Consider the following 26,918-nt stretch of genomic DNA (forward strand, 5'->3'; position numbering starts at 1 on the left):
TCTGAAGAGAAATTCCCAAATTTATCTGAACGGTGTAGTTTCCAGGAAACAGAACCCTGGGTCCACTTCACAGTCCAGACCTGATTCTGATCCCTTTACACTTAGCCTGGCTTTGCTTTGAGCTCATCAAAACATTGCTTCATTTACATTTCATCTAAGCTCCACCTTTCCTTAAATCCTATAACAACTCTATCTTTCCTTAGGTAAGATATCCCATGGTCCCTCTGATTTGTAGTCTCCTTCGTAGCAATGATCCAATAAACTTGGCTTTATCAGACTTGCAGGTTTGTCCCTGGTGGTCTTTAGCTGATCAGGCTAAGACAGATGACACAGTAATATGATTCCAAAGATATTATGACTTGCACTAATAAGAGAGCAGCCTCAACCAAATGCTGTAGAATGTGAGAAAACAGACAAATTAAAATGTGGCACCAAGAACTTATTGTAAAGAGGATACTAAACAGAAGAACAATGTGTGTTTCAGCTACAAACTGGGCTTGACTGCTTCCATGGATATAATTCTGGGGGAAAAAAGGACAAAATTTAATCTTTAAATATACATTAAATTTTGGTGATTTAATCCTAAAATTGACTACTTTCAAACACTATGAAATTAATAATTCACCTGATGTATATAAGCATTGGATCTGTGGATTAATAATTCACCTGATGTATGTAAGCATTGGATCTGTGAATTAATAATTCACCTGATGTATATAAGCATTCATCAGTAAAAAGTTTGATTAAAATGAAAGCTATTTCTGTGTTATTTATTATTTATTTGTACTTATTCACTGTACTTATACTATGTTTTCAACAACAGAATATATGAGAAAACTAGTTTTTCAGTGTAGAAGACCATGAGGTACAGTAAAATAAACTCCATGAAAACAGGGACTACGTTTTTCTTATCACTATACCTAGTAATACCTAGTACAGTGCCTAGAAAGGATAGATGCTCAAGTACTTGATCGTCTATTATTCTATTTAGTTGAAGGCTAACTTTCATTCTTAGCCAGCTTACTCAAAAGAACTACCAAATGGGATAAGGAACTTCCCACTTTTAAGAGTACTGCACAGCTTTTTAGCAATTGAAGCTCATTAATACAAAGAGATTGAAAAGTCAAAACTAAATCTAGTTCCTTCATACACTGGCACTGATCTCACAGGATAATAATAACTAAGGTTAACTTTGGTATAAGATGAAAAGAAATCCTGGACTTTCCCTTACCACATGTCCTGTGTGGGGATTCTTATGAGCATATGGTGGTCCTCTTATATGGTTCCACATTTGACCAGATGTCATAGCAAGCACAAAACACTAGGAAACAAAAAGTAATGAAATACTCATATAACATGGTGTAGCTGTTCCCACCTTGATTAGACTCAAAGGTGTATGAAAAGTGCACCCTCTCAAGTAATATATGAAATAAATTTTTCAGATAAATGATAAAAGATAAAAGGCTTATATTTCATCACAAGGATCACAAGAATCAATAATATTTACTTTGAAAGGAAAACACTGTTTTAAAATTATAAATAAACTGATACAAGTTTAAAATTGAATATTGAAAAGCGTTTTAGAAGAATATTTTCAAAAGAATTGGGGATTTTCATAGGGGTGACAGTCTTTCAGGTTGAATAAAAACTGGCTACAATGAGTTCCTTCAAGCTCTGGCCATCCTAATGAGATAATGGAGGAAACAAACTGATTTTAAGGTATAAAATAAAAATATATAAAATCTTTTCCCACAGGTAAGAAATAAACAAAATGCCACCTAACAACGTAATATTAGTTTTATTCAAGCAATTTTTCTTCTAAAATTCACTTACCAGAGCCGCAAAAGCCCATCCAGTTTTATTAAAGAGAAATTCCATATTGCTTCTTCGAAGATACACAAGTCCACCAATAACAGCCAAAAGCAATCCCAACATAAGGGGACCAGCATAATTTGGGGGTCTAATTACTCTAATCTAATGGAAAGGAGAGAAAAACACTTTAAAGTATGAAATTTATCCATTAATTATACAGTTCAAAATACTTTGAAATGAAAGCAATCAAAATTAGTGTGGTCATTTTCAAGAAAAATTACACTTTTTCTTTTCATCCTAATGAAAACAGTCTACAGTGTACCCTAAAATGGGATGGATACAATATTCTCTTTAACCACAACATAACATCTTTTATTTATCTATTTATTTATTTTTGCTTTTTGAAAGACTTTTTCAAAACATAACATCTTTTAGATTAAGAAGAATTCGCCAAGTACAACTAGATAGTCCATGGACTTAACAAGGACAAAAGAGTGGTTTCCATGCTGAACTGACTACGTAATAGAGGATGTTTTGTAATGTCAATCTTTCATCAGGATGATTCTGTTAAATGCTACTTATGAAGGAACTGACAAACTATCACTACCTCAGTGATATGGGGACAAAACCAATTAGGACCTCCCAGAAAGATTCAAAGTGGATAATGACAAAGTAACTTTCTACTGTACAAAGCAAGGAAACTTACATTGACATCAGTTCTGTCAGCAATCCACCGGGCAATCTGCTCAGCTGAAAATCCACGCACCTGCAACTCATATGTATCACCCCGTTTGGGTTTCCCTTTTGCAGGAAAGTTGATGAAAGTTGGAGCTGAATTCATGTTTAGCTGAATAAAAAGTATGGTATGAAAATATAAATTACCAAGAAAATAATCTTAACAGCAAATACTATCTTGAAATTTAGGCATTTTACAAAGATGAGGAAGCCCAGGTTTAGGTAGGTTAAGTGATTCACCTAAGGAAAGTGATAAGTGATGGAGACAGGATTCAAACCGAAGGCTGCTTGTGACCTTAACTAGTACACTTTACTTACCAAATATAAATTCCTAGCTAAGAAACCAACATTTTACTCCTATAGAATGGAAAATTTCCCATACCACAATCACTTTAATCTGTTCAGAGATTATGCAAAACATAATACATTTATGAGAACTAAACTTGTCTCATGTAGCTTAGGTAAGCTCCAAATAGAGCACATTCTCTATTTTTTTTTGGCCGTGACATGTGGCACGTGGGGCCTGAGTTCCCTGACCAGGGATGAAACTTGCACCCCCTGCAGTGGAAGTGCAGTGTCTTAACCACTGGACCACCAGGGAAGTCCCCTAGAGCACATTCTCAATTTGGAGGAAACAAAATCAGGATAAGAGAGTGCTCTATTGTAGTGAAAACCAATAAGAAATGGTAACCAATATGAGAAATAGTCAATTCTAAAAGGTTCATAAATGTTTAGTGATAAGCATCACATTTCTCTGTTCTCTGTCATGAGACCATGGTACTCTTAAAAAGATAACACTGGAATTGCTAAGGTAAAGAACCTATGACCTACTCATCCGCATTATATCTTTCCTGACGTGATATAACTATACTTGTGGAAAATAAAAAGTCTAAGTCCAGGGAAAAGATGTTGACCAACAGATGCAAGCATTCAGGTCCCCTCAGCAGGTAACCCTTTAATGGAGATTGGCTTGTATAAAACAATTATAACTTATGACATCAACCAATAAAATAACCCACTCCCTTGCTTTGATTCTATACTTATTACAGTAACCCTTCTAACAGTAATAGTTTTAGATATTCTCATAAGGGGAGAGGGTATACTGATAGTGGACATGATTATTTTGGTCTCCTTGGAAGTAAAATATGGTGAATTGGTGAATTAAAAGATTAGGTCTTTGGTTACCAATGTCCATGGATTTTTATGGTTTGGTGAGTATACACAAAGTCTGCAGAGCTAGATAAATTCTGGCTACACTGTTAAAAATTCAATTTGAGTCTGCAAAACTTAAGAACCACACCCTGGATAGTGTTCACGCCACCAAACTGCTGCCCAAACTTTAGGCCAAACTCTTCACTATTTGTTTAGCTATACAGCAGTTCCCACTTGTCTGCAGTTTCACTTTCCAGAGTTTCAGTTACCCATGGGCAACTGCAGTCTGAAAATACTAAATGGAAAATTCCAGAAATAAACAATTCAAAAATTTTTAATTGCAGACATTCTGAGCAGTGTGATGAAATCTCTCGCCATACCACCCAGGATGTGAATCATCCCTTTGTTCAGCATATCCCACCCATTAGTCACTTAGTGTTGGTTATCAGATCAACTGTCGTGGTACCACAATGTTTATGTTCAAGTAACCCTTATTTTACTTAATAATGGCCCCCATAGAGGGAACTTTCCGCAACATAATAAAGGCCATATATGACAAACCCACAGCCAACATCGTCCTCAACGGTGAAAAACTGAAACCATTGCCACTAAGATCAGGAACAAGACAAGGTTGCCCACTCTCACCACTATTATTCAACATAGTTTTGGAAGTTTTAGCCACAGCAATCAGAGAAGAAAAAGAAATAAAAGGAATCCAAATCGGAAAAGAAGAAGTAAAGCTGTCACTGTTTGCAGATGACATGATACTATACATAGAGAATCCTCAAGATGCTACCAGAAAACTACTAGAGCTAATCAATGAATTTGGTAAAGTAGCAGGATACAAAATTAATGCACAGAAATCTCTTGCATTCCTATACACTAATGATGAAAAATCTGAAAGTGAAATTAAGAAAACACTCCCATTTACCATTGCAACAAAAAGAATAAAATACCAGGAATAAACCTACCTAAGGAGACAAAAGACCTGTATGCAGAAAATTATAAGACACTGATGAAAGAAATTAAAGATGATACAAATAGATGGAGAGATACACCATGTTCTTGGATTAGAAGAACCAACATTATGAAAATGACTCTACTACCCAAAGCAATCTACAGATTCAATGCAATCCCTATCAAACTACCACTGGCATTTTTCACAGAACTAGAGCAAAAAATTTCACAATTTGTATGGAAACACAAAAGACCCCGAATAGCCAAAGCAATCTTGAGAATGAAAAATGGAGCTGGAGGAATCAGGCTCCCTGACTTCAGACTATACTACAAAGCTACAGTAATCAAGACAGTATGGTACTGGCACAGAAACAGAAATATAGATCAATGGAACAGGATAGAAAGCCCAGAGATAAACCCACGCACATATGGTCACCTTATCTTTGATAAAGGAGGCAAGCATATACAGTGGAGAAAAGACAGTCTCTTCAATAAGTGGTGCTGGGAAAACTGGACAGCTACATGGAAAAGTACGAAATTAGAACACTCCCTAACACCATACACAAAAATAAACTCAAAATGGATTAAAGACCTAAATGTAAGGCCAGACACTATCAAACTCTTAGAGGAAAACATAGGCAGAACACTCTATGACATAAATCACAGCAAGATCCTTTTTGACCCAGCTCCTAGAGAAATGGAAATAAAAACAAAAATAAACAAATGGGACTTAATGAAACTTCAAAGCTTTTGCAAAGCAAAGGAAACCATAAACAAGACCAAAAGACAACCCGCAGAATGGGAGAAAATATTTGCAAATGAAGCAACTGACAAAGGATTAATCTCCAAAATTTACAAGCAGCTCATGCAGCTCAATAACAAAAAAACAAACAACCCAATCCAAAAATGGGCAGAAGACCTAAATAGACATTTCTCTAAAGAAGATATACAGATTGCCAACAAACACATGAAAGAATGGTCAACATCATTAATCATTAGAGAAATGCAAATCAAAACTACAATGAGATATCATCTCACACTGGTCAGAATGGCCATCATCAAAAAATCTAGAAACAATAAACGCTGGAGAGGGTGTGGAGAAAAGCAAACACTCTTGCACTGTTGGTGGGAATGTAAATTGATACAGCCACTATGGAGAACAGTATGGAGGTTCCTTAAAAAATTAAAAATAGAACTACCATACGACTTAGCAGTCCCACTACTGGGCATATACCCTGAGAAAACCATAATTCAAAAAGAGTCATGGAGCTTCCCTGGTGGCGCAGTGGTTGAGAATCTGCCTGCCAATGCAGGGGACACAGGTTCGAGCCCTGGTCTGGGAGGATCCCACATGCCACGGAGCAACTAAGCCCGTGCGCCACAACTACTGAGCCTGCGCGTCTGGAGCCTGTGCTCCGCAACAAGAGAGGCCGCGATAGTGAGAGGCCCACGCACCGCAATGAAGAGTGGCCCCCGCTTGCCGCAACTAGAGAAAGCCCTCGCACAGAAATGAAGACCCAACACAGCCAAAAATAAATAAATAAATTAATTAATTAATTTAAAAAAAAAGATTCATGTACCAAAATATTCATTGCAGCTCTATTTACAATAGCCAGGACATGGAAGCAACCTAAGTGTCCATCATCGGATGAATGGATAAAGAAGATGTGGCACATATATACAATGGAATATTACTCAGCCATAAAAAGAAATGAAATGGAGTTATCTGTAGTGAGGTGGATGGAATTAGAGTCTGTCATACAGAGTGAAGTAAGTCAGAAAGAGAAAAATAAATATGCTAACACATATATTTGGAATATAAGGGAAAAAAAAAGGTCATGAAGAACCTAGGGGCAAGACGGGAATAAAGACACAGATCTACTAGAGAATGGACTTGAGGATATGGGGAGGGGGAAGGGTAAGCTGTGACAAAGTGAGAGAGTGGCATGGACATATATACACTACCAAACATAAAATAGCTAGCTAGTGGGAAGCAGCCGCATAGCACAGGGAGATCAGCTCTGAGCTTTGTGACCACCTAGAGGGGTGGGATAGGGAGGGTGGGAGGGAGGGAGACGCAAGAGGGAAGAGATATGGGAACATATGTATATGTATAACTGATTCACTTTGTTATAAAGCAGAAACTAACACACCATTGTAAAGCAACTATACTCCAATAAAGATGTTAAAAAAAAATAATAATGGCCCCGAAACACAAGAGTAGTGATGCTGGCAATTCAGATATCCCAAAGAGAAGCTGTAAAGTGCTTCATTGAAGTGAAAAGGTGAAAGTTCTCAACTTAATAAGGAAAGAAAAAAAATCATATGCTGAGGTTGCTAAGACCTATGGTAAGAGTGAATCTTCATGAAATTGTGAAGAAGGAAAATGAATTCATGCTGACTTTGCTGTTCCACCTCAACTGCAAAAATTACAGCCACAGTAAGTGATAAGCGCTTAATTAAGATAAAAAAGATAAATTTGTACAACAAAATATTTTGAGAGAGAGAGACCACATTCACATAAATTTATTACAGTATACTGTTTTAATTCTTCCATTTTATTATTATTGTTGCTAATCTCTAACTGTACTAATTTATAAATTAAACTTTATCATAGGTATGTATGTATGTATGCATGTATAAGAAAAAATACAGTTACATATAGGGTTTGGTACTGTCTGCAGTTTCAGTGTCTTAGAATGTATCCCCTGTGGATAGAGGGGACTACTGTACCTCCTTTGGATTTAAAATATACATATGCGTCTAAAAGAACTAGGTAATATATGAAATCCATTTCCCCTACGAAATTAAAAATAAAAAATTACAGGGTTATGAGGACCAACTCCAGTCCACTCTGGCAGCCACTATTACCATTTCTAGACCTTTCTGAATTTATTCATATACATGTGTATGTGCCAACAGAAAACATATAATATTGCTTTGTGTGTGCCTTATTTTAACACAAATGGTATCACATTAACTGTAATATTCTGCAATTTGCTTTTTATTATTCAACCATCTTTGACAGATCTATCCATGACAGTGTGTATATATATATATCGACCTCACTCTCACAGTTTATTAAGTAATTATGCTATTGTTGGTATTTTAGTTCTTTTTTTCCCTTTTTTCCCAATTAAAAATGATGTTGCAATGAACAGCCATGTACATATCTCCCTGTATACATCTAAGAGTGTTTCTCTAGAAATGGAATAATTAGTTCATAGGGCAGAAACATCTTAAATTAAAATGGATAGAGCCAACTCGCATTCAGAAGTGGCTGTACCAATTTACACTCCTACCCAGACACATAGGAAGGTATCTGTTTCCCCACATTCTTGCCAAAAGCTGATCTAATGGATGAACATTGTGTATCACCATTAATGTAATTTGTATTTCCATGATTACTAGTATAACATCTTTATACCAAATCAGCTCTGTAAAAATATCTTGCAGGCTACAGACACAATCAACAGAGTGAAAAAGCAATCAATGGAATGGGAGAAATATCTACAAATCATATGTCTGATAAGGGGCTAATATCCAGAATACATAAAGAACTCCTACAACTAAAAAACAAACAAACTGATTAAAAACTGGGCAAAGGATATGGATAGACATTTCTCAAAAAAGATATACAAATTGCCAACAAGCACATGAAAAGATGTTCTACATCACTAATCATTAAAGAATTACAAGTCAAAACCACAATGAGACACCATCTCACACTCATTAGGATAACTACTATCAAAAAATCAAAAATAATGCAAAATGGTACAGCCGCTAAGGAAAACAATATGGAAGCTACTAAAAAAAACAATAAATGGAACTACCATATGATCTAGGAATTCTACTTCTGGGTATAAATCTAAAACAACTGAAACCAGGGTCTTGAAGAGATATTTGTATACCTATGTTGATAGCAGCATTATTCACAATAGCCAAAAGGTGGAAGCAACCCAAGTGTCCATCAACAGATGAATGGATAAATAAAATGTGGTATATGCATACAGTGCAACATTATTCAGCCTTAAGAAGCAAGGAAATTTTGATGCATGCTACAACATGGATAAACTTTGAGGACATTATCGTAAGTGAAATAAGCCAGTCACAAAAAGACAAATACTTTATGATTCCACTTATATGAGGTACCGACAGTAGTCAAATTCATAGAGACAAAGTAGAATGATAGTTGCCAGGGGCTGGAGGAAGAGGGAAAAGGAATTATTTAATGTGTAAAGAGTTTCAGTTTTACGAGGTGAAAAGAGTTCTGGAGGTTGGTTGTACAACAACCTGAATGTACTGAACACTACTGAACCACATTTAAGAATGGTTAAGATAGTACATTTCATGTTATGCCTATTTTCTCACAATTAAAAAATTTTTTAAAATCTTGTAGGCTTTGAAAATCCTTAGATGTTAAAGAGCCAAAACAAGATGTACTGTTTTTGGTAGGTACCACTTTTCATCTATGCTTAGCTTTTCTATACTGTGGCATATGACATTGTTCTTTGGAGAAAGGTTTGAATTTCTTCCACAGATGGACACACTGCCATCCTTATACCACTAACTCTAAATATAGCTCTAAAATGGACATTGATATTAAAAGGTATTTGACGTAGAAGAAAATTGGTTTTGTAGTTTTACAAATCACTAACAGAAATTCTTTATGTGTATCTTGTTAAAATAAATGGAATTACAACTTTTAATTTCCAAAACAGTCCTTGCTTTAATAGTAGAGAATGAGAAAGCAGTTTCTTAAACTCTAGAAATTGTTTCCTTTGGTCTAAAAAGGCCTAAATGCACTAATCTTTTAGGCTATAGCATGTTTTATGAATATACTGATTTTGATTTATGGAGCTGTGTGAGACTAGAATATGACCAGCATGATGACACACTGTAAAATGGAACATTAATCCATCCGTTTGACATTTACTGAACATCTATTATGTGCTTAGCACTAATAGCTACAGGATGTTGGCTCTGCCCATAAGTAAGTATATTCTAAGAGGGACTGTCAAACAACTCTAGGGTTAATTCTACTATAAGATAGACTCTGGATATATATATGTATAATAGAAATATAAGGAAAGTATTGTGACAATACAAGAAAAGGGTTGACTCACATTTGAGGATTTGAAAAGGCTTCAGGGGAATATCTGAAATGAGGCTTAAAGGGTAAACAGAACTTTGAAAGTGGAGAGAAAGGGAGCAAGGGAGAAAAGATACTTTATGTTGTAGGAAACGATCAACAATGTTGAAATAAAACAACAATGACATAACATAATTATGGGAAAGGTGGTTATGTGTTTGGAGTAAAGAGGGCATGAAGTGAGGAGGACTAAGGAATTTTGGCTTTAGTCTATATGCCACTATTTCCAAAAGTGTGTTCCATAGAATATAACTAAAATGCTCCATTAAGTGGTCCAATAATTGGGGAAATTCTGCATATTACAGCATACTATTAGAATGGAAGGAATAACATATTTCAGCATGTTGAAGTCTATGAGAAGTTCTGTGTTGGAAAACAGTTTCTCATATTTATGCATGTCTTGTGAGCAGAGGCACTGACTGCCTTTGTTCTGGATGATCTTCTCAAGGATGTTTGTGCAGCCTTAGAAGATAGTAACAGAGTCTCCCTCCAAAGCAAAGGGCATGCATGCTTACTAGCCTTTATAGAAGATTTGGGTTCCCAAAGCTTCGAGTTCCTCTTCCATAATGCAACCCACTCGTTTTCCTTGCATTGTCCTATGGGAAGTGGTGCTTAGGGAACCAGTGCAATGAAGTGTTGATACTTTGGATTTTGTTGTTGTGAGTAATAAAGTCCTTTAACTCCAACCCAGGAGTGTCATGTCATCTGTGAGCATCTATGAAACTGTGGCAGGGTCACTTGTTAGCTTGCAAGTAGAATAAAACCTCAAGACCCTTCATAGTTCTTGATACCCTGAAGTAAAAAATAAAATTTAGGGCTTCCCTGGTGGCGCAGTGGTTGAGAGTCTGCCTGCCAATGCAGGGGACACGGGCTCGAGCCCTGGTCTGGAAAGATCCCACATGCCGCGGAGCAACTAGGCCCGTGAGCCACAACTACTGAGCCTGCGCGTCTGGAGCCTGTGCTCCGCAACAAGAAGAGGCCGCGATAGTGAGAGGCCCGCACACCGCAATGAAGAGTGGCCCCCGCTTGCCGCAACTAGAGAAAGCCCTCGCACAGAAACGAAGACCCAACACAGCCATAAATAATAAAATAAATAAATAAATAAATAAATAGCATTCCCTTTAAACAAAAAAAAAAATCTAGGTAATAAAATAAAGTCTAACCTAAAAAAAATAAAAAAATAAAATTTAATTTTGTTTAAACTAAGGTTTCTCAAATTTTATTTTCCCCCAAGTATTCTTATTAATACCCTCTAGAAAAAAACCTCTAGGAACTGTTACAGCAGGCAATATGGAGAGAGTATTATATGGATGGTAAGTTCAAATGAAAGAAGATGAAGGCCTTGGAAGTAAAGGATGATGGATGTTGTAGAAAAAGAGGAATGACAAAGAAGTGTCACCAATGATACAGAACCCAAGAGGACCGGGTTTGAGTGGAAGTGGGAGAGACAGGAGTTTCATTTGGGACATAATGAATTTTTGGATTGGGAAGTCATTCATGTAAAGGTGTACAACAAGAAGTTATACCCAAATCTTTCATGTTTTATACAATTGTTGAGTAAAATATGTCCAAATATATGAGTTAGACAGATTTATAAACAGACAAAACTCAATCTATGTCCTTGAATCTACTGATTACATCTATGTCCCCTTATACGCAAAGGGGAAAGAACTAGTACAGGGTTTCCCTGGTGGCGCAGTGGTTAAGAATCTGCCTGCCAAGGCAGGGGACACGGGTTCGAGCCCTGGTCCGGGAAGATCCCACATGCCGCGGAGCAACTGGGCCCGTGAGCCACAACTACTGAGTCTGCGCGTCTGGAGCCTGTGCTCGGCAACAAGAGAGGCCATGATAGTGAGAGGCCCACGCACCGTGATGAAGAGTGGCCCCCGCTCGCCGCAACTGGAGAAAGCCCTCGCACAGAAACGAAGACCCAACACAGCCAAAAAAATTAAAAAAAAAAAAAAAAAGCTGAACAAACTGAAAAGCAGGCAACTCTTCTGGAATTCCCTAAGAGAAAGGAAGACACAGGGCAAACGACTGCCCCCAAGATTGGAGAGACAGACAGGCAAATACAGGGAGTCACGGCTTATCTGAGCAGAGACCAACAAGTGGAAACCGCCTCAGGAACACTGCCAGAGTAGGAAAACCTGATCTGTAACTGACAAATTACTGGAGGCTCAGTGTGGACAACTCTGAGAGTTAAAAACTCCAAAAGCACACAGTTATGGGGGAGGGGGGTAAAAATATTGTGAGATTTACCTCCAGGAGCTTGACTAGGTTCCCACAGTAAATACTGGAGGAAAATCCCCTCATGCTACTGTCAGGGTGAGGGGAAAAGAAAACATTTTGAAATATCCCAGAGAACTCTGCTCTTCTTAACAAGGTCTGTCCTCAGAGGAAACTAGTTAACCACAGCCTAACCTGCTGGGGTATTATCAGAGCCTAACTGACCTGGAAGAAGGGAAATACCGAACTCTAGTTCACTCCAGCCATCCTGTCCTCTAAGAGGGGAGGAAAAAAACTGAGAAACTCTTGTGGAGCTCACAGTCCAGAGGCATATGCTCATTAAAAGACTGAGATCTAATTATAGGACTATAAAACATCCCTCTCCCCTCACACCACATTACTAAAGGCCACTTTACAGCAGTTTCTTTCATCTAGTACATCTAGTGTCTGGCTATGAAGAAAAAAATTACAAGGGATACCAAAAGTGAAAAAAACACAATTTGAAGAAACAGAGCAAGTATCAGAACCAGACTTGGAAGGGATGTTGGAATTATCTTACCAGGAATTTTAAACAAAACTGACTAATATACTAATATCTCTAATGGATAAAGTAGACAACATGCAAAAACAGATGGTTAATGTAAGCAGAGAGATGGAAATCCTAAAAAGAACCAAAAAGAAATGTCGGAGATGAAAACCACTGTAACAGAAATGAAGAATGCCTTTGATGGACTTAGTACACTGGACATGTCTGAGGAATCTCTGAGCTAGAAGATCTATCAATAGAATCCTCAAAAACTGAAAAGCAAAGAGAACAAAGACAAAAAAAAAAAGAAACTAAAACAGAACAGAATATCCAAGGACTGTGGGCCAATTACAAAAGGTGTAATATACACATAATGGGAATACCAGAAGAAAGAGAAAGGAATAGAATAAATATTTAATGACTGAGAATAACCCAAAGTAACGTCAGACTCCAAATCACAGATCCAGGAAGCTCTAAGAACATGAAGCAGGATAAATGCCAATAAAACTATGCCCAGGCATATAATTTAACTCAAAGAAACCAAAGATAAAAAAAACTCTGAAAGAAGTCAGAGGAATCTCTCTTCCTCTTACCCATAGAGGAAGAGAGATAAGAATTACACCCAACTTTTCTTCAGAAACCGTGCAAACAAGAAGAGAGCGGAGTGAAATATTTAAAGTGCTGAGGGGAAAAAACAACACCAACTTAGAGAATCCTGTACCCTGTGAAATTATTCTTCAAAAGTGAAGGAGAAATAAAGACTTTTTCAGACAAAGAAAAACTGAGGGAATCCCAGGCAGGACATGTTAAAAGAAGTTCTTTAGAGAGAAGGAAAATAAGGTAGGTTGGAAACTTGGATCTACATATATTAAGGGAGGGACTGAAGAGGGAATAAGTGAAGGTAAAATAAAAACTTTTGTTTTTCTTATTCTTAATTAATCTAACACATAACAGTTTGTTCAAAATAACACCAGCAATATATTCAATTGTGTGTGTGTATGTGCCTATATATAAGTGAAATGAATGACAGAAATGATACAAGGGATGGAAGGGGGGGATTAGGATTATTTTGTTATTATAAGGTATTCTCACTACCCATGAAGTGGTATAGTGTTATTTGAAAGTGGGCTTTGATTAGCTGTAAATGTATATTGCCAACTCTAGGGCAACAACTAAGAAAAGCAAAAAAAAAAAAGTATAACTAATATACTAAAAAAGGAGAGAAAAATGGAATCATATAAAATGATCAATGAAAGCCACAAAAGGCAGAAAAAGATTGGAAGACAAAAATAGGAACAAAGGGCAAAAAACAGAAAACAGTAATGAATATGGCAGATGGTAATCCAACTATATCAATAATCAACTTGAATATCAATGGTCTAAATGCACCAATTAAAAGACAGAAATTGTTAGAGTGGTTCAAAAAACAAGACCCAAGTATATGTTGTCTTCAAGAAACCCACATTAAATAGACACACATATAGATTAAAAGTAAACAGATGGAGGAAATATACCATGCTGTATCTTCTGAGTCATCATCATCAAAGAATAAGAAAGCAAAGCTAGAACATGGAGGATCATCAAGCTCTAAACAAAATTCTGATCATAGCAATGGATCATTTAACTCGAAAGTTCTATCAGGACGCTCTGGATATAAGTTTGGCATTCTTGCTAAGATTGTGAATTACATGAAGACATGGCATCAGCAATGAGATACACATCCTCTTACTTTAGAAGAAATTTTGAATGAAACACAACATTTAGATATTGGACTCAAGCAGAAACAACGGCTAATGACTGAGGCAATAGTCAGTAATCCCAAAACTGAAGTAACAGATAGAAAGTATGCCTTCAAGCCCAAGTACAACTTGGAAGATAAGAAGGTCCTACTTAGGCTCTTAAATAAGCATGACCAGCGAGGCTTAGGAGGAATTATTTTAGAAGACATTGAGGAAGGACTGCCCAATTCCCAGAAAGCCGTTAAGGCTTTAGGGGACCAGATACCATTTGTAAACCTTCCTGATAAGAAGAAAATTCTTTTCTTCAATGATAAGAGCTGTCAGTTTTCTGTGGATGAAAAGTTTCAGAAACTGTGAAGGAGTGTCACCGTGGATTCAATGGAGGAGGAGAAAACTGAAGAGTATCTAAAGTGACAGGGTATTTCTTCCATGCAGGAATCTGGACCAAAGAAAGTGGCCCCTATTCAGAGAAGGAAAAAGCCTGCTTCACAGAAAAAGCGATGGTTTAAGACTCACAGTGAGCACTTGGCCTGGGTGCTGAAGGACTACTCTGACATCGCTCCTGGCAAGTAGTGAACAGTTTTGTCTGAGAGCAAAGAGTTACAAAGTCAAGATCTTCCTTGTTGATGCTGGGATCCGAAGACTGACTGTCTTCCCATTCTAGTTCTTAGGACTGAGGAGAGGAGCAGTTCAGTTTACAGAACTAGTGCAAATTACCAAACTCGAAGCTTATTTTCATTAATGTGCTAATGAGAAATGTGATGTCCCCTGTTAACCTCCTGTTACTTCTTGGGGGAAAGGCGGTCAGCATGGCATGCAGGTGTCTTTGCTGTTTATCTCTACTTCTAAGTGGTTCCTGGTTCCATTTTCCCTCTTTTATTACCTTAGAACAAGTTTGCTGATAGTCTTGAATGCAATATTTGTTTATTCCAAAAGAACATATTTATAATAAAGTCATTGTAGAAGGAAAAAAAAAGTAAATAGATGGAGGAAATATACGATGCTAACAGTAATCAAAAGAAAGCAAGAGTAGTTATATCCATTTCAGATAGAGCAGACTTCAAAACAAGGAAAGTTATTAGGGATAAAAAAGGGCATTACATGATGATAAAGGGGTCAATTCTCCAAGAAGACATACAATCCTTAACATGTATGTGACTAACAACACAGTGTCAAACTATGTGAGGCAAAAACTAATAGAATTGCAAGAAGAAATAGATAAATCTACTATCATAGTTGGAGACTTCAACACCCAATGGACAGATCCAGCAGGCAAAAAATCAGTAAGGACATAGTTGAACTCAATAACACCATCTAAACAACTGGATATAATTGACATCTATAGACTACTACTTCATCCAAAACAACAGAATTTGCCAAGAAAGACCATATTCTGGGCCATAAAACACACCATAACAAATTTAAAGAACAGAAATCACACAATGTCTGCCCTCAGACCACAATGGAATTAAACTGGACACCAATAACAGAAAGATAACTGGAAAATTCCAAAATACATGGAAACTAAACAGCACAATTCTAATTAACACATGGGTCAAAGAAGAAATCTCAAGAAAAATTAAAAAGTATTTTGAAATAAATGAAAATGGAAACAGAACTTATCCAAATCTGTGGGATACAGCAAAAGCAATGGTTACAGGGAGATTTATAACACTGAATGCATATACGGGAAAAAAAGAAAGATCTAAACTCAATAATTTAAGTTTCCATCTTAGGAAACCAACAAAAGAGCAAATTAAATCCAAAGTTAAATGAAGAGAAATAATAAAAATTAGAGAAGAAAGTAATGAAACTGAAAGTAGAAAAGCAATAGAGAAAAATCAATGAAACCAAAAGCTTGCTCTTTGAAAAGATCAGTAAAATCAATAAGCCTCTAGGCCAAGCTAACTAAGAAAAAAGAGAGAAGACACAAATTACTAATATCAGAACTGAAAGAGGGGGGACTTCCCTGGTGGCACAGTGGCTAAGAATCTGCCTGCCAATGCAGGGGACACGGGTTCGAGCCCTGGTCCGGGAAGATCCCACATGCCACAGAGCAACTAAGCCCGTGCGCCACAACTACTCTAGAGCCCGTGAGCCACAACTACTGAAGCCCGTGTGCTTAGAGCCCATGCTCCGCAATAAAAGAAGCCATTGCAATGAGAAGCCCACGCACCGCAATGAAGAGTAGCCCCCGCTCGCCGCAGCTACAGAAAGCCCGCACGCAGCAACGAAGACCCAATGCAGCCAGAAATAAATAAATAAATAAATTTATTTTAAAAAAAAAGTGGTAATTTTTTATTATATTTTACCACAATAAAAAATACATAAAAGTTACTTGATTTCTACCCAATTTCCATATTCTAATAGGCTAGTATTGACCACTATATTTCATGTTTAGCTTAAGTTTAGCTTTTATCTCATTAACTACTCTAGATCTTAGGTAAGACAAATCTTATTTAACTTCTTGCAGCCATTGAAAAAAAGGTATTCCATATTATCCATATTTTATCTATTCCTATTTAATAGAATAAACCAAATAGCTTACCATCTGAAATACATCAGAGCCTTCATCAAAATCCACCATAGCAAAAAATATCCTGTTGGTAAATGCACTGGAATATCGCCAGGAGTTTGCCAGGATCTGGAATTCTTCATCAGCTTGCCTGGATGCAATCGGATTTGTGAAGATAACATATAAAACATTTTTTAAAGCAATCTAATGCAAGTCAGGCTCTGCTGACAGGGTTAGGACAAACCTTGGAAAACACTGCCACTGTTTTGGCATAAGAGAAGCCTTATACCAAGTGTTGGGGATTTCACCATGAAGTAGTGATTACCTGACTCTGCTTCATACTTTGTGCCTACTCCTTATCTCAAAGCTCCTGCAACATTCGCTGGAAAAAAGTCTAACTAGATTGTTTCTACACCAATTTTTAATACCCTAAATTACTTCTAAGAGTTCAAAGACTAGGTTGAAGTACTTCCCAGAGAAATTAGACTATAATATTAATCTATTTAAGAAATCTAAAGTACAAAATGCTACTTAGTAAAAATACAGTCTGATGAATTATTACAGTGAAAGAGAAGAATCTAAGGAATTGAGATTAATTGAAACCTCAGGCCATATTTTACTTTTCCCTGATCTCCCATATGATTTCAGTTTCTAAGATCTGACAGTTTTTCATTTCTGATTATCTTTTAACTCTATCCTTCCCCATTTATTTTCATTGTTATCATCTAAAGTCAGATCCTTAATATCTGACATAGAACATTAAAACCCTAACTCTACTTTCTCCTCCTCCAATCCTTCTTATATTGCAATATATATCAGTCTTCCTAAATGACTACTTTCTTGATATTCCTCCTCATATCAGAAACCATTGTTGCTTTTCTATTACCTTCAGAACAGTCTCCAAGCTCTTTCACTGGTTTTTCAAAGTTCTTTATCATCTATTTCCAAATAATGCATCTAGCTTTTACATAGCCTTACTACTACTCAACCTCAAACAGGATCTCTTAATTCCAGCACTTTACGCCTATCTCTGTACCCTTGCACACATGATTGCTTCTAATCAGAATATCCTACTGCTATGTAAATCTGATCCATCTGTCTAGCCCTAGTACAAATCCTATCTTCTCCATTAGGCCAACCCTAACCACTCCTCTTATATGTCCTTCCTGAAATTTTATAGCATTTATTATGCACACAATTCATTTGGTACTTAATCATAAATTGTCTTATATTGCCAGCTAAATTTTCATATGTGGAACTGATTTCCCTAGCCAGATGATAAGGATAGCACATCTTTCTTACACTTTTCATCCTGATAGCACCAAATATATAGTATTACACACATCGCTGTTGCTTAATTTTAATTATTTGAATGAGTTTAGGAAAATGTGCTAATTTAGAATTTGGTCTTGTAAAAAGTAAGACACTATTAAAAACTTTAGTTATTAAGAACTCCATTAATTTGCATTTAATACAGAATTATGAAGGACTTTGTTCATTCCCTGACATTTTTGTATACTCATGATTGCTAGTGAGTAAACTGACTGAATTATAGAGTAATTCCAGAGTTTAAGTTTATTCACAGTTAATACCTACTATTCTTTTTCCTTCTTCTACTTAATTTTAATTTATATTCAGCATAACAGCCATCCCTAAAAAAAAAAAAAAAAAGCACTCTGGTACCAAATCTCTTGACTATCTCCTACCTCTGGGGAGAAAATCCTTTAAGAGTTAGAAAGGCTTGGGGTAGCATAACACACTATTCTGAAAGAAGGCTGTCTATTCCTTCACATGTGCTCAGGCTATCAGAATTTGGAAAGCCTCCAAAATTTTACTAAATTAGTTTTTCACAGGGTAACTTTGTCATTTCATTTAAAGTGAATTCCCAAATCACAATACTGATCTAAAAATATAAGTAAATAAACAACAAAAAGCAAAAGCAATTTTATTTTTTAGTATCCACTATTTTTAATTATCTATAGTGCTTTTGTTTAAAGAAATGTCTTTTTTCTTAAGATCATTCAGAAATAGTAAAATAAAATCAACAAACCACTGTTTGATGAAATTTTAAGTGAGATTAGTCTCGATTTCTAAGGTTTAAAATTACTATAAAATAATCTAGAAAAAAGAAACACCTCTAAATCATGCATCTTTGTTTTCTAAAAAGTTCTCTTGTAATTCCAAATTTTGGATGTAGCCACCATTATTGCATTAATAAATATCTATAGCTTTGGGTAGACCAGTTAACATATTGGAACCTGTTTCTTCCAAAAATGAGAGAATATTTGCTTTATGTACCTTCTGGGGTTGTTGTGATAAAACAAGAGTATGAAGTTGAAAGCACACACAAATAATAAAACACTACATCAATGCTATTGACACGCATTTATATAAGTTGATACCAATTTAAAAGATGATTGTTAGATTTTTTTATGTTATTTCTAGGATGGTTACCATGAAACTTTATCCTTGCTCTTTGTCCCTCCCCCACTAATATGGACCATCAAGAAAAGACTATAAAAGAGTAGTACTATTATGTGTTACTACAGACACTCTAAGTAACGTATATACATTAATTGTTTATGTACCCACTGAACTAATTTTATTCTTCTGGGGTTGAGAAATGGTTAAAATCTTATGAGTTATTTAATTTTTAAAGTGTAGTTGAAAGTTCATACTTGCACACGACACATTGTCTATGAAGTTGGAGAGCAGTGAACATGACAATAACGGAGTAGTTTCTCGGTGGGGCTTTAACAAGGCGACGGAACTTGTCTCCATTCATTCTTATTACAGGCCTTTTATTGGTCCATTCCATCAGTTGACTAACCTTTTCAGATAGCACCATCTAAAAAAAAGACAAAGACAGCATGCCATTAATACTCTCAACTTGGCATTTAAAATTTCTTTTAACTAGACAACTTACTTAAAACCACGACTAATAAGCAGAGGTACATAAAAAATGTGAAAGAACTAAAAATTAAATTTAGTACTTGTGCCTGATGATAATTATTCTTAAAATTACATTATTTCATGATGAGATTTAAATGTATATTGCAATACTACATTTTTTATGTGAATTACTTATTTATAACCTAATAAATAAAATAAGATAAAATCAAAAAACCTTTCATTTGCTAAAGATTCCAAAGAAAGTGGGAAAAGCCACTCTACCTGATTTTAAGGTTTATTATATAGCTACATAAAAGGATAGATACCTAGATCAATGGAACAGGAACAAAAGCCAGAAATAGACCTACACAAGTACAGCCAACTGATATTTCACAAAGGTGCAAAATCAACTCAGTACAGAAAGGACGGCCTTTTCAATAAATGGTGCTGAAGCAACTGGACATCCATAGTCAAAAATATGAACCTCAAACTAAACTTCACACCTTATACAAAAATTAATTAAAGGGGCTTCCCTGGTGGCACAGTGGTTAAGAATCTGCCTGCCAAGGCAGGGGACACGGGTTCGAGCCCTGGTCCGGGAAGATCGCACATGCCGCGGAGCAACTAAGCCCATGTGCCACAACTACTAAGCCTGCACTCTAGAGCCCGTGAGCCACAACTACTGAGCCTGCCTGCCACAACTACTGAAGCCCTTGTGCCTAAAGCCCATGCTCCGCAACAAGAGAAAGCCACCACAATGAGAAGCCAGCGCACCACAACGAAGAGTAGCCCCTGTTCGCCATAACTAGAGAAAAAGCCTGCACGCAGCAACAAAGACCCAACAGAGCCAAAAATACATGGATAAAATAAATAAATAAATTTATTTTTAAAATTAATTAGGGCTTCCCTGGTGGCGCAGTGGTTGAGAATCCGCCTGCCAATGCAGGGGACATGGGTTCGAGCCCTGGTCTGGGAAGATCCCACATGCCGCGGAGCAACTAGGCCCGTGAGCCACAGCTACTGAGCCTGCGCGTCTGGAGCCTGTGCTCCGCAACAAGAGAGGCCACGATAGTGAGAGGCCCGCGCACCGCGATGAAGAGTGGCCCCCGCTCGCCGCAACTAGAGAAAGCCCTCGCACAGAAACGAAGACCCAACACAGCCAAAAATAAATAAATTAATTTAAAAAAAGTTCCTTGTTTATTTTTTAAAAATTAATTAAAAATGGATCACATACCTAAATGTAAAAATGAAAACTATTTAAAAATTAGGAAAAAAATATGGGAGAAAATGTTCAGGATCAAGGGATAGGCAAAGAGTTCTTAGACCTGACACCAAAAGCACGATTCATAAAAAAGAAAAAAAAAAGGTAAACTGGACCTCATCAAAATTAAAAACCTTTGCTCTGTGAAAGACCCTGTTATAAGGATGTGAAGACAAGCTACAGAGTGGGAGAAAATATTTACAAACCACACATCTAAAAAGGATTAGTGGCTAGAATATATTTTTTAAAACTATCAAAACTCAACAGTAAAACAAACAAAATAGGCAAGACATGAAGAGATTTCATCGAAGATGATCTACCGATGACAAAGAAACACACAAAATGATGTTCAACATCATCAGCCGTTACAGAAATGCAAATTAAAAGCACAATGAGCTATCACTACATACCCGTTACTAAAATAAAATATAGCAACAATACCAAATTCTGGCGAGGATGTAGAGAAACTGGGTCTCTCATACATTTTTGGTGGGAATGTACTATGGTACAGTCACTCTGGAAAACAGTTTGGCAGTTTCTTTAAAAAAGTAAGCAAGTACACCATTGTAAAGCAATTATACTCCAACAAAGATGTTAAAAAAAATTAAGCAAGTAAAATATACACTAACCATACAATCCAGCAACTGCATTCCCAAACATTTACCTCGGAGAAATGAAAATTTACGTCTACACAAAGAAAGAGCTACATTTTGTTTGTTTCTTTTTAAAAGCCAGTCATCATGAGGCAATGGAAGAGAAGCATGGTTAGTCAATGAGAATTTCAGTTTGAAATAAACGCAATCATATTCACTTATCCTTCCCCTCACCTCTACCCTTACGTTCAAACTTTGCAAGAGTAGTAAGAAGATTGGAAAAGATAAAAAAAGAAGTGCAGAAGAATCTCAATGCAGAGTTAATGCTAATTTATGGTTTTGTTCTTCTTTACAGGGATATGTTTGTAAAGGGCTGGGAAATCATGGAGTGGTTCACTATTCAGAAGCATTCGACCAATTACATTTCCCATTACTTACACTGAAGTTTGGGCAGGGCACTGGCATTCAAACTTTAAAAATAGTTCCTTCTCATTAAACTCAATCATCAAAGAACAGATGTTAGGATGTGCCTTTTCAGTTGGGAAGTGGATCAGGAACCTAATAGAAAGATAGCACTCTTTGAAAGATAGCTGTCAGTAATGCAAATGAGTTGCCTCAGACTTAGGCTAAGAAAAATAATCCCTGGAACCAATAAGAATAGCTTCTGTGGCTTTAGTCATCCCAAAAAAATTCTCAAAGAATGCACGTCTAGTGGGTTTAGTGGGTTGTAATTGAATGACCCTAAATGGTTTTCCTAGGTGGTCAAGGACCCAGGACACAAGCATATTAATCCCCCCACCCCTGCTAGATGTTTCACAACACTTTTTACCTGTGTTATAGCACTTATTCTAAGACAATTTGATATCTGTTTCCTTCTCTAGATTATTAGCTACTAGAGAGCAGACACACATAGTACTTTACCACATAGTAGGCATTCAGTTAGTGTGTACTAAATTTCTATTTAACAGAACCCAGCTGGGAATGGACTCACTTGCATCATTAACATATAAGGAAAAAAAGATGATTGCACACATAAACACTTAATAGAAATGGGATTTTTTTTTAATTTCAGGAAGGCAACAATAACATGGATTCTAAAAATGCATGATTTACCTTTAAAGCATGCCTGAATTCAGGCAATACTGAAAAAAAATTTACTTCCTGAGTACACTTCTATGAACAATAGAGAAAGATGGCATAAAAAAATAGTTTTGTAGCAGATATAAAGTAATTCCAGTAAGAGCCACAAAATGAATATGCCACACATGGAAAAATGAATATAGTCTCTAATAAGCCCACAGAGAAATATATACACTCGCAGAAGACTGGTATAACAAATAATTAACAAGACTTGTGGAACAATGAATGATACTAAGGAAACAGGTTGTTAGGGGAGGGATAAATTAGGAATTTGGGATTAACATATACACAGTACTATATATAAAATAGATAACCAACAAGGACCTACTGTATAGCACAGGGAACTATACTCAATATTTTATAATAACCTACAAGGGAAAAGAATCTGAAAAAGAATATATATGTGTATAACTGAATCACTGTGCTGTACATCTAAAACTAACACAACATTGTAAATCAACTATACTTCAATTAAAAAAAAAAGGAAACAGGTTGGTGGTAAAGGCAGTGGAAGAGAGTGAACTAGAAGGTAGATAGGACAAGGAACAAGCGGTAGAGGCTAGTTCATCTTTAGCAGTAGAATTAGTTACCAACAATTGTCAAGAATAGGGAATATTTGATTTAAAATAAGGCTGCATAAATTAAACTCAGTTTTTCCAAAAAATGAATTCTTATTATTTGATACAGCCTTAATGATCCTCTTGGCTAAGAGAACAATATTAGTTCACAGAAAATATGCACTCTATATTCTAAAGCAGTCATTAATTTTGTTATATTTTCAAATTAAATTTGACAGTTACCAGCAAATTCAAACATAATTTGCCTATTTTATTCACCATGGCTACAGATACTATTTTGGGCTATTTTAGGGAAAAAAATGTAAAGCAGTAACAGGTATAGTTTCATATAGTCTATCTCCATTCAATCACATAGATATATGATCATTCCAATAAAACAAATGTTATGTGCTTTGAATTAGTGATAAACATGTGAAGTCTTCTTAAACAAAGTCTTGAATAGGTCTATGTAAAAAATGTATTATATCCCTCTTCTTGTTTATTAACAGACTGGAAAGACCAGATTTCTGGCTATACAATCCCCAAATAACTTATCAAGTAGAAGAAATTAGTTCAAAGGAATTACAAATTCTCTTTAAAGCTCTTATAAACGGGATTATTACCTCAAAAGACTGCTTATTACCGAGTCAATTAATTAGGTTACTTTCTCAGTTCATTTTTTTTTTAATGAACTAGTTTTAAACTTTTACAATAAAAGTACATGAACATAGCTTGAGACATGATAATTAGAAGCTATAATCCTTATTCACAATGACCCAATCTTTTAACATTTTAATATATCTTAAAGTAAGCCTATCTTGATTTTATGGAGAAAATAGCAGTTACTATTTGGAATGCTTAGTACATATGTGTCAGGCAGCAACTTCTCTCCTTATAGAATAAGTATTTAATTCAATCCTCAGAGCAACACTATGAGGTTAAGTACTCTATTTTTAGTTCATTTAAATGTTGAGTAAACAGGATCAGAGAGGTTAAGCAACTTGGCCAAAGTGCCATAGTAAGACACAGAGCTAGGATTCAAACAGATCATTCTAAACCAAGGTTTCTCAGCAGCAGGGTTACTGACATCTTGGGCCAGATAATTCTTTTGTGGGGAGCTGTCCTGCACATTGCATGTTGAGCAGCATCCCTGACCTCTACCTATTAGATGCCAGTAGCATCACCAGCTGCCAATAACCAAAAATGTCTCCAGACATTGCCAGATAACCCTTGGGAAGTAAAATTCCCCACTCCCTCTTGAGAACCACTGTTGTAAACTGAAAAGGATTTTCACAGTCCGATTTAAGCTTTTATTATCTTATTATGTATTCAAAACTATTTTTATTAATTACCGATCAGAACACAATGTAAAAGAAAGATTTGGTGATAAAGTAAATCAAAACTTCCCAGAGCAAGCCCTTAGCATAATGGATAATAAACTTACTAGGCCCATGTTTCTCAAAGTGTGGCTAGTATAAAGGAGCCTGTTAAAAGTGCAGACTTCTAGGTTTCATCCTCCAATAAATTTGATTCAGTAGATCTACATAAGCCCTACTCAAAGGATGCTGATTAGCAGGTTAGCTGATATAAAAGACCAAGCAGCATGCCTGAGTGAGCCACATACTGTCTCCAATACCCAAAACTGTCCAACAGGGTGCTGGGTTTCCTGTTTGGTTTGGTTGGCCAAAGAGACAGCCGTTTTTCCATGACCACAACAGGAATTGAGTATTATAAATCCACTCACTTAGTCCCAAGGAACTTTGCTTGGTGAGCAGGCCCTTGAATTTTGTCGGGTTTATCAGCTACTGCTCCTGGCTACCTCTGTAGTATGAGAGCACCACCAACAAGGTCATTGAGACTGAGGCTTTTACTTGCCAACAAGGCATCATCCATATAGTGAAAGCTTTATACATGGAAGGGTAGAGGAACTTATGCTAAATCCTGACTCACCAACTGGTAGCAAATGGCAGGGGAGCTTAGGTACCCCTAGAGAATACTATAAACATATATAGGAGGCCTTGCTACCTGAAAATGAACTGACCTTGATCCTCAAATATCAGTAAGATGGCACAGAAGGTGTTAGTGATGTCTAAGACTACATACCACCTGTCATCAGTCTGTGTAATGGATTCAGTTGCAGTCGCAATGTCTGGAACAGCCTGGGCTATGGGAGCAACAATTGAAACCAGTTGGTAATAATCTGCTATAAGGCTTCAGTTCTTGTTAGTCATTTTTCACTGGCCACTGAGGGCTGTTGTTGTGAGATATTGCATCACTTACCACCTCTGATGCCTTTAAGTCTTTAATCAAGGCTGTGATTTCCCTTTCTCTTCCTGGGGGGTTCTTTAGCTTCTGGTGGATTCCAAGAATACAGAATTTTAACATGTACCCAAAGTGATGCTTTTTTTAAAATTTATTTATTTTATTTATTTATTTTTGGCTGCATTGGGTCTTTGTTGCTGCACGCAGGCTTTCTCTAGTTGCGGTGAGCGGGGGCCACATGCATGGGCTTCTCATTGCGGTGGCTTCTCTTGCTGCAGAGCACGGGTTCTAGGTGCGTGGACTTCAGTAGTTGTGGTGTGTGGGCTCAGTAGTTGTGGCTCACAGGCTCTAGAGCGCAGGCTCAGTAGTTGTGGCACACAGGCTTAGTTGCTCCACGGCATGTGGGATCTTCCCGGATCAGGGATCAAACCCGTGTCCCCTGCATTGGTAGGTGGATTCTTAACCACTGTGCCACCAGGGGAGTTCCCCAAGTGATTCTTTATACACTGAAGTTTGAGTACTACTGCTCTACATTTTAATTCTTATGGGTAAGGACCACGTGTCATATAATTTCTATGCAATTACACAGGGAAATTAAATAAACATTAAGCAATTCAAATTATACACAACAGGAAAAAATACACCATTCCTAAAAATAAACCACCACCTGATCTTCCTGAAATGGTTGAAGAATGTGATATATTCTAGATAACTCAAATATAACACCTTATCTAGGAATAAACCTACCTAAGGAGACAAAAGACCTGTAAGCAGAAAATTATAAGACACTGATGAAAGAAATTAAAGATGACACAAATAGATGGAGAGATATACCATGTTCTTGGATTAGAAGAATCAACATTGTGAAAATGACTCTACTACCCAAAGCAATCTACAGATTCAATGCAATCGCTATCAAACTACCACTGGCATTTTTCACAGAACTAGAACAAAAAATTTCACAATTTGTATGGAAACAGAAAAGACCCTGAATAGCCAAAGCAATCTTGAGAAAGAAAAACAGAGCTGGAGGAATCAGGCTCCCTGACTTCAGACTATACTACAAAGCTACAGTAATCAAGACAGTATGGTACTGGCACAGAAACAGAAATATAGATCAATGGAACAGGATAGAAAGCCCAGAGATAAACCCACACACATATGGTCACCTTATCTTTGATAAAAGAGGCAAGAATATACAGTGGAGAAAAGACAGCCTCTTCAATAAGTGGTGCTGGGAAAACTGGACAGCTACATGGAAAAGTATGAAATTAGAACACTCCTTAACACCATACACAAAAATAAACTCAAAATGGATTAAAGACCTAAATGTAAGGCCAGACACTATCAAACTCTTAGAGGAAAACATAGGCAGAACACTCTATGACATAAATCACAG

The 26,918-nt window shown here is 36.6% G+C and overlaps 1 protein-coding gene and 1 pseudogene across 2 annotated transcripts in view; one reads left to right on the forward strand and one right to left on the reverse strand.

The window, feature by feature from the left end:
* MAGT1 (magnesium transporter 1) overlaps nt 1-26,918 on the reverse strand; it is a 50,080-nt gene that overhangs the window by 13,579 nt on the left and 9,583 nt on the right. The window contains exons 2-7 of one of the 2 annotated variants that reach the window (XM_059911020.1): nt 19,493-19,662; nt 16,848-16,965; nt 2,519-2,659; nt 1,834-1,974; nt 1,232-1,321; nt 458-521 (exon numbers count right to left, since the gene is read on the reverse strand). In XM_059911020.1, the coding sequence (XP_059767003.1) occupies nt 458-521; nt 1,232-1,321; nt 1,834-1,974; nt 2,519-2,659; nt 16,848-16,965; nt 19,493-19,662 (724 nt within the window). The remainder of the gene's footprint in view (nt 1-457; nt 522-1,231; nt 1,322-1,833; nt 1,975-2,518; nt 2,660-16,847; nt 16,966-19,492; nt 19,663-26,918) is intronic. The other variant, XM_059911021.1, reaches the window with a different exon arrangement.
* Nucleotides 14,060-14,885, forward strand: LOC132357867 (general transcription factor IIE subunit 2-like; annotated as a pseudogene).

This window comes from Balaenoptera ricei, chromosome X (assembly GCF_028023285.1).
Source record: "Balaenoptera ricei isolate mBalRic1 chromosome X, mBalRic1.hap2, whole genome shotgun sequence".
In the NCBI taxonomy this organism is placed as follows: domain Eukaryota; kingdom Metazoa; phylum Chordata; class Mammalia; order Artiodactyla; family Balaenopteridae; genus Balaenoptera; species Balaenoptera ricei.